Raw genomic sequence first — 9,080 nt, 5'->3', positions numbered from 1 at the left:
CTTTGCATTTCACATTACATTATCACTTGATCACAGATGTTAATCTGACATAAGTAGAGGCAGGACTAATGTAACATACACGTTCGCTTGCACTGCCCTTCTCATTTTCTCCACTTACTTAATCATCTTCTGTTTGTTAAGATGCCATAAAGCAGTACCAGAAGACACAGTAGAAAGGTAAAGGAATAAATTAGCAGACTACTGAACTATTTGCTGTTGGCCTAAAGGGCAAAAGAATCACACTGGCAGCACCCAGTGAGCAAGCTTACTTTTCCACTTCTCACAATCCACTTATATGGAGAGAAATCACAATGTTCAGAACTGCCCTGTGATTTTTTTCTCAGGTATATCATGAAAGTTGGGAAAAAACAGTGAACAAAAATCTTATGTAAAAGCCCAAGTCTCCTCATATGGACTAAAGGACAGAGCAGTGAATCTGCATCTTCTCTATCCTCACCATTTTTTCTTCCAGTAAGTTATTTAAGGAAAAAAGAATCTAAAAGAACATGCAGTTTAATGGCAGCATCAGACATCCACTAAGTTTTAAAGAACTCCGCTATTTGTTACAGTCTTCATTTTTTTAGTACCAATCATACCATGGTTAGGCAAAAAATAAACTGTTATCTAACCTTCATCTTGTCCTTTGAGGAACTTGCGAGTACTCTTCAGTAAATTAGATCTCATTCGCGTTAATTGATCCAAAAGATTTCTTCTGGGTATGTCATAAGCATTTCTAAAAGTCTGAGGTTTCAAATCCTATGGTTCCAGTAAATATAGTTCCAATTAATACCATGTATGAAACAATATCTAGCATTTCAATGGAAGTATATTGAAAATAACAACATTACACACAGTGGTGCTTACCTTATTCAGCAAAGCTATTTGGAACCCAGCATACTCCTTCATATTGAGGTCTAGAGGTCTATGAGGAATTTCCCCAGTAATCCCCTGTAGCAGATGTTGAAAATCGTTCCTATGTGCCATAGACAGGTTGTGTGATCTGCTTCTGACCTTAATTCCAGTCTCTTGCGCTACCTTTTTGCCTACAGAGCCAATGACTCTATCGGACTCTATTTTGGCCTTAATTTGAAATAAATAAATAAATAAAATTGACAATATGCTCTTAAAAGGATTAGTCAGACTTATTCATTTTAAATTCCTACCTAGAAGATTCAACAATGTGCTAATACACTATGACGACCATAACCAGGATGAGTGCTTAAGGAGTGCTTAATACATAACCACTTAATGCTTACTACGATTTTAAATATAGTGAACAGTTTGTGCCTAGGTCTTCTGCATATTTCTCCTCTGCTGCCCATTATGGTATCTAAGCACCAATATGCATGCAATGCTTTTATTTTCATAAAATGCCATAGTTTAACTAGCAATTCTCTGCAAATCTATCTGTACTCACATAGACTGTTTTCTACGATAACAGCTAAACACTGTAACTCTCAACAGACCGATTCTCTCACAACTATAGTTGCGATCAGTCACACAATGGTATCAACTTTTTAGAAGCTCAATACGAATAGTCATAACATCATGTATTTCATATTTATTAATAATACCGAATTCTGTTTGACTAGACAGACCTAACCCTCAATGTTATGTTAGATTTGTACCAAAATTAAACATGTTCATAAACACCAGCTTTTTGGCAGAATACAGTTGAACAAAGAGCCAAAAGTCATTCAGTAATACACCTGACAATGTTGGTTTTGCAGTTTCACGTAAATTTGTAGGCTACTCAAAATTTGAATATGTACTTATTAAGAATACCAAGTCTCTACTGGCAGAGCCTTTCAGAAGTTAGAAAAGCTTTAAGTACAATTTGCATTTTAGGAGTCTAAGATGTCTAAGTTGAGAGATTAGTTCACTTCACAGAATACTGAGCAATATGACTGATTTAATAGGATATACTGTAAACTTCAAGAGGTTTGCTTCTTCAAACAACCATTTATATTAATTTTTTAAGAAAAAGCTGGTCCATAAGAACTCATTAGCTAAGTTACAAGTACTTGCACTACTGTTTCTTGAAGTTTCAAGCCTATTGCATTATTTTATTATCTTGAACAAGAAAGCTTAACATGCACAGTTCAACAAAATAAGAGTGGAGGTAGCAGGGCAGAAATGCTTTAGGCTGGTGCAGGAGACTAGTCAAAGTTACGGGCACTATTCTGAACACAGACAACAATTTCAAAAGGTCACTTGCCACTTCTATGTCTGTATCCTTATTTGAGACTCTGAATTATGTCAGTTTACTTTATATTTACTGAACGCTTTCCATTTCATTTCACAAGCCAAAGAAAGGACACTTTCTGATTCAGATGTACAAAGTACAAATCTCTATTTCCTGAAAAAATGCTAGAACATCTTTAATATCTAAGGTAAGACAACATGTTTTCTTTTGGACAAAAGTATGTTACTGTGTGTACAAGTAAAAATGCTCCTTAAATACAAAAAAATATCAATTTGTACCTCCATATCTATCTTTATAGTCCAGTCTATAAAGTCTATATTTAAATGCCAAGTTTTCCTTCAGTTAAGAAAACCAAAATGCTTTTTTGCTAATTGCTTATGGGAAGGTATTAACTTGATCTTTCTGCTCTTTTTTCCTTCAAAGCCATTGAACTTGAGTATTTTAAGATTATCCTGATATTAGAATAAGTTTTTACTGCTCTTTTGCTTCAACATTACCTGCTGACTCAACTTTTTGAGATATGAAATGACACTGTAACTAAGTCCATATTCCACATTGTCAGCTATAAGGTTTGGTGCTCCCATCATTCTCACAGCTTTCTTCAAAGGCTGAAACATGGAATATATTGTATAGTCATATTTAACTTTATAAGTGTTGTATACATACTTCAACTAACTGTATCCATTTCAAATAGATCCTGAGGTCCTCAAAGTTAGAAAAGAAAAACAAAGACTTTCAGAGCAGCATTTTTTTGTTGTTGTTTTAAAGCATTGTTCCATTCATACAGAATCAATTATTAACAGAGCTATCATTTATATACAAGTCACAGCTGATGAAATTTTCATAACATTCAGGTCTCAAGCCTTCCCCAGGACTCCAGTGAAAACAGTAAGTATCATTATGCATGAAGTTTAGCTATTCTCTCTTAAATTAATATACATTCTACTTGAAATAGGGAATACACCCATAGTGGAAAGATAACTATAGTTACATAATAAAATAGAAATTTTAACACAGTAAGTCATCTTACCCCAAGATAATAAGGAGGCATTGTCTTCAAATAGCTTTCAAATGACTGTCGCCATTTCAACGTAGGTTTTGCCTTGTGTACTTTAAACAAGTCATCTGATGGTTACAAAAAGAAAAGACACAAAATGAAAGGCGTGTTTAGACAGCATTGCATCTTTTTTTCTAATAAAAGAAACTCTCAAAGAAATGCCAATTCCTCAATGCTTAAATTAATACATGTATTTTAAAATATATATAACTAAACTAAATATACACACACACAAGATTAATGCTGCAGCCAAAAGATGGAACCTGATAAATAATGTATCAAATTGAATTGGTAATTGAGACAACAGATTGCGAAAATGGCTCCTAAAATAATGAAAGAAGTGAGACCAAAACATATCTGAAAGAATGATGATTAAGTAAATCATCTTACACATTGAGTCTGAGTCATGAAGGTCAGCCAATTGGTGACAAGTGAAACAAGTTACTGATGACAAATACATTGCTCAACATGCTACCTTTCTACAGGTGTGTGATTAATAGCAGCACTAATTGCAGTAATCTATTTAGATGAGATCAATTTTTCAATTGCCTACCACCTAAGAAAATTTTTATGAAGTGGTATTTACCTAGCAATGGAAGAAGGACTGGATAATTGTAAGGCATCACAAATAAATTCACACAATTCAGCGCTGTACTAGCTTTCAAGTAACCAAAAGGATGACCAAGTTCACTGTACTTTGCACTATTGCTCACATATACCTGCAATAAAACACATTATGTTGTATGTAAATCCAAAATATTGTGTGCTAAAATTTTACATCCTATTTTGATTATAAAATAAAGTCTATGAAAAACAGCATTCTATAAATAACTTCAATTCAGCATGCACTCTACTTGCCTGCCAGCAGGTCTGAGGGGATTTTCTTTCCAGGATAAACTGGGTCAGTGGTGAAGGTTCTAACTCGTACTTATCAAAAGGCAGTTTGTCAATGACCATTGGTTCACAGTCAGTACAGGAAAATTTCACCACAGGATGAGATGTGCGAGGTGGCTAAACATAAGCATTCCACTGTTAATAAGTCTGCACAATGATTAAAATGCAATTGTGCTATGACACCTAAAGCAATACAGGTTCTCTGAAAACAGACATAATTAAGGAGCCTATGCAATACAGGATTCATATTTATCATTAATGAGTCCTAAGCAATTAATTTATGATGTTAGCACTGTCTTAAAATCTGAAAGAATCTTATTTTCTAAATAAACGCCAATTATTTTACCTAGTAAGTCTAGAACAGTACGCAAGTAAAACTTCTTGCACATACACAAAAATTTTGCAAATGGAAGTAAATCCCAGTGGGGACAAAAAGAATCTTCAGTGCTACTCTGGGGCATGCCCATTTTTATTTCCCACAGAAGCAGGCGCTGTACTTTTGCATTTGCTAACTTCCTCCAGCACTTTTCCTTCTTGGCAAATTTAACAGTTACAAAACTCAAACTGAATTATAATGACCAAGAGCAGCATGAATTCAGAAAAAAAAACAAGCTTTAGAAGAACTCACATTTTAACTAGGCCTGTGAAAAATTATTTCAATTCAAGCAATTTAAGTGTTTGGATTTTAATCTTTTTATTAATCACAGGGAAAAGGCCTTTGTGCCTCGAGTTTCAAGTATAACTTAACAACATATTTGAAATTTCTTTTGCTGAAAGGGAAAGCTGATTTTTTGTGTGTGATGAAAATAGGAGCTGCCACTGAAGGGTTTTCAGGAGAAGAATGTAAGCTCTTATACTTACCCTGAGCCTCCTCCAAGGCCACTAGAATCTGGGGGAGAGCTCAACTGGGAAGCCTCCTTCCATTTACTCTCTTTACAAGAAGGTAACTAATAAATACACAAGATGAACTAGGGAAACACAGGGTTTCTTGGACCTTCCTATCACCTCAGCTTGAAAGTAATTTTTCTATGTCTATAAGCTCTAGTCTCTTCCTTTTAGGATGAGCGACCCAAATGTTATCTGCCCACAGAGCTGGTCTTGCCTTGAGCGTCTCCACTCTGAGGAAGGTCTACTGCCCAAGTGCACACAAAACAGGAGGCCCAACCAACTGAAGGAACTGCAATTCTCTTCAGAGATGATGCCTCCAATAAATAGTTGTGGTGGAGTTTTTGACCAAGCCATGAAGCAGTTATACTAGGAATAAAAAGGCTGCAAAAGAAGTTGAATGCTAAGACTTGAGAAGTCTAATAACTCTTGGCTGGACAGCAGAACTATTTTTACCTCAAAGCAGTGGGAAGGAGCAGCAATTTACATTGTTGATCTGCCAACATAATTATCAGCAGACTTTCATATACATTTAAGAAAGCCTTGATAGTATCATTACCTACAGTACACGAAACAGTTGTTGGGGTAGGACTGCTTGAGACAACTCCACTGTGGATCAGGTAACAGGGAGGAAAAGAAAAATATCTAACTACGGACTCTTAAGTAGACAAGAGTTACAAGATATGCTAAGTTTTAACACTGTATTTTCAGAACAGTAAGGAAACACAAGTCTTCAAACACTATCAGCAAACTCAGCTCCCCAACATTGCATAAAGAAGACTCAATGTGCAATTCCAGTTGATGTCAACAGGAATTTAGCTGCAGATGCAATAATCCAGTGCTTTATGCAGTTATGAGAGCTATACATGCTACAACCGAGAAGAATTTTTTCTCATCTTCTTGCCATTTGGGTAAGTCAACCTCATTTTTTTAGCAGATTTAGTTCAACAACTCTTCACTTGGCAAGATCTATTTTAGCAATCTCAATCAAGATGTGCAGTAGCAGACAAACTGTACTGACTCTATACAGTGAATGGAGGCAGATATGCTATTGATAGTGATTTTACAAGGAGTACACAGAACAGTTTTCCTACAGAGCAGCTTTTTAATATCCAATATGCAATGATATTTTGTTTTTTAAATGACTATAGAAGATTTATTCATATACGCTAGCTTGCTTTGTAGTTCAGAAGGGCATCCACGTCCTTCAATGAGTGTGGCCACAGACACCAGCAATATCAAACCTGTAAATATGACTAAAATTTCATACTTGTGTCACTCCTCAGCAACCTGTATTTCAAAAGACTTTACATATTTTTCAAAGGAGATTAAATTTATGAGAAGTTAAATGAGTTTGCTAGTCAGTACACTAGTTTCAGATGAAAAAAACCCACAAAAATCATCATGAAATGTAGGGAACAATTATACAACTGCATTATTTCTACTTTAATAATTTTCAAAGATTAGCAGAAATACAAAAATACATTATACTATACTAGTGATTAGTTCTCAGACCAAACAAAAGGCAGTGGCATGCATTCTTTTATGAAAAAGAACAAATACAATTAATTCTGTGGGTAGTATTTAAAAAAAAACAAAGTGAGTTTCTCTACTTGGGATAAATTGAAGGTATGGCTACACTGAGCAACAGCAGATGAAATTACATTCACCTGCTAGAATGAAGACAGAACGATCACAAAGATTCAAAATTGGGAAGATCATACTATCTTCTATTAATACCATCTGTGAGGCAATAGAATTTCATAGTCTATTATCAAAGTGCTACCTTATTTCTGGTTTTATATTTTAACAGAGTTCAAACAGAAACACTACGTGCATGTACTAGGTCAACAAATAAATCTGTCACAGGCAATTTCTTAAAGCTTCAAAGTTACTAAAAAGCAAACCCCATAGTATTATTTGCTCATCAGTAATTTATCTGAGGTAACTGCAACATAGGCTTACATGTGTTATTCCTTCTTGGGTCACACTGCTTTTACGGTTGCTACAATGAAGTACATATCTCAAGATTTAAAAATCAGTGAATAGGAAATCCTGGAATATTCCCGCATGCACAAACCCTTTGCTTTATCTAACTTCAGTACGTACCAGCGTTGGAGAATTCTGATCTGGCCAAAAGGATTCAGGAACAGGCCAATGACCTATAGGAACCCCAGTTTTAGGGTTCGGTCTGACATAAATAAGTTTGTGACAGCTGTGCCAAGGCTGGGGTCCAAAGGGTCTAGATATATCCACCTGCCCATCTACAGAAGAAAAAGGCTTTATCAGTCAAAATACTGTTGAAACTCAAAAACAGTATTAAATAACTTCTGTGAAGAGTTTAAGAACTCTACCCGCAGGGAAGCTCTTCCTGCAGTTAATATTATTTCTAAGAATAGCAGATAATTGTCAGTAAGCATTTCTGCAAAAACCCAGAAACTATGAGAAACCAAATAAGCATTGAATGTTTACAGGATCAGAGCTGAGAAAGCCAATTATCTGGAGCCCTTCACAATAATCAGTTTCTTTCTCCTCCCATTGTTATTACCAGATAACCCTCAAATCTACACACACACACAAAAAAAAGATATACACAACTAGTACTGCTGGACTAACTTTTTATTGCAGCAAAGCAGGATTAAAAAAATCCCACAAACACATCCCAGTAACATCCTAAGAGGGACCTAGCTAAGCCATTTTGAATGAGAAGTTAAGGCTGCACATTCACATTTGCTATTTTAACTCTTAATGCAGCCACTTTACTACAGTAAACAAAAAAGAATAAGCGTATAAACCCACAGTATTTCCATATCAAGCTATTTACATTTCTAGCTGGTTGAAAACTACTGCTTAAAACTCATGAACCCATTTAACTATGCTTGACGTGAATAACTGCATTTAAGATTACCTGAGGAATATGACCAAATGTAAAGGTTTTACATACTGTCTAGCAGCTATAGCAAATATTTTGAAAAAGTACAACAGAATTTCAGATGTAGCAGGTCCTTTTTGTAGTAATGTCTTAAATTGCAACAGTTTTCCTTTTGTTTTGGCAACTATTACATTAATTTCACTAAATTACATTGTCATGCCTGCCAGGTGATATCACAGTGTAAAAAATTTCAAGTACCATCAATTGGTGAGGGATCTGGTCCAGCTTTTTCAAAATTTATTACCACTCCACTTTGCACTTTTTGCACCAATGACTCAAGACACTGATTCAGCATTCTTGGAGAGCACACACAATATGATCGACCTAGAATAAAACAGTCAAGGTTGAGGTTTTTCAGTGTTTCTGCCCTTATTTCAACTTGGATCATTCAAAACTATTCACCCGCCACACACATTGATTTATGTATGGATCACCGACTTGAAGCTTCCCCTGAACACTCCTTCTTTGTTTAAGCTGCAAGGCAGCCTAGTGAAGCAGTGACAGTATTACATGCACCTCATTGGAAACGTTTGGGTTTTAGCCCCTTAATGACTTTAACTCAAATTCTTGGTTGCTTTCATGGAAAATGGGCTCCCCCTTGTGACAGACATCAACACTTAACTGTCCACGAATTTCAGTCAAAGCACTGTTAGTATAGCCTACATCACAGTCAGAAAGCAGTGGAATCAAATCCTTTTGGAATGCTTTTTAAAATCCCTTTGTTTGCTTTCTATCACATCCTCTCTGATGCGTCAGAAGAATCATTATGTTTTTAATATGTGATGTAATCAAAAGCTTTTACAAACAAATTATAAAATTAATGCCTGAGTGATCTGCAATATAATTTCTAAGAGATCAAGAATATGAGTAATGATGGAGAGAAAAGTATCAGTTTTGCAGAATTATTATGCATTCTGCATTGCAGAAATTCTGCATGCTCTGGAGGGAAAAAAAACAAACCAACCCATTTCCTTCACTTTTGGCTTCTTTAGATCAGAGCATGACAGGAATTTAGCAAAACTGTACTGCAGAACAGACTCAGTTCTTACAATTTCTAATTGTGATACCAAAATGCATTAGAAAAAAGTAAGTTTTCTCTTCTAAAA

General features: G+C 35.4%; 1 protein-coding gene across 1 annotated transcript in view; it reads right to left on the bottom strand.

Moving 5' to 3' along the window:
* INTS6 (integrator complex subunit 6) overlaps positions 1-9,080 on the bottom strand; it is a 46,838-nt gene that overhangs the window by 9,597 nt on the left and 28,161 nt on the right. The window contains exons 4-11 of the mRNA XM_009319944.1: positions 8,173-8,298; positions 7,152-7,306; positions 4,122-4,274; positions 3,850-3,982; positions 3,237-3,331; positions 2,704-2,814; positions 865-1,080; positions 630-756 (exon numbers count right to left, since the gene is read on the bottom strand). Of these exons, the coding sequence (XP_009318219.1) occupies positions 630-756; positions 865-1,080; positions 2,704-2,814; positions 3,237-3,331; positions 3,850-3,982; positions 4,122-4,274; positions 7,152-7,306; positions 8,173-8,298 (1,116 nt within the window). The remainder of the gene's footprint in view (positions 1-629; positions 757-864; positions 1,081-2,703; positions 2,815-3,236; positions 3,332-3,849; positions 3,983-4,121; positions 4,275-7,151; positions 7,307-8,172; positions 8,299-9,080) is intronic.

Source organism: Pygoscelis adeliae, unplaced genomic scaffold (genome assembly GCF_000699105.1).
Source record: "Pygoscelis adeliae isolate BGI_AS28 unplaced genomic scaffold, ASM69910v1 Scaffold32, whole genome shotgun sequence".
In the NCBI taxonomy this organism is placed as follows: Eukaryota; Metazoa; Chordata; class Aves; order Sphenisciformes; family Spheniscidae; genus Pygoscelis; species Pygoscelis adeliae.
The sequence above is the reverse complement of the archived record's forward strand: the minus strand, read 5'-3'. Positions and strand labels throughout refer to the sequence as shown.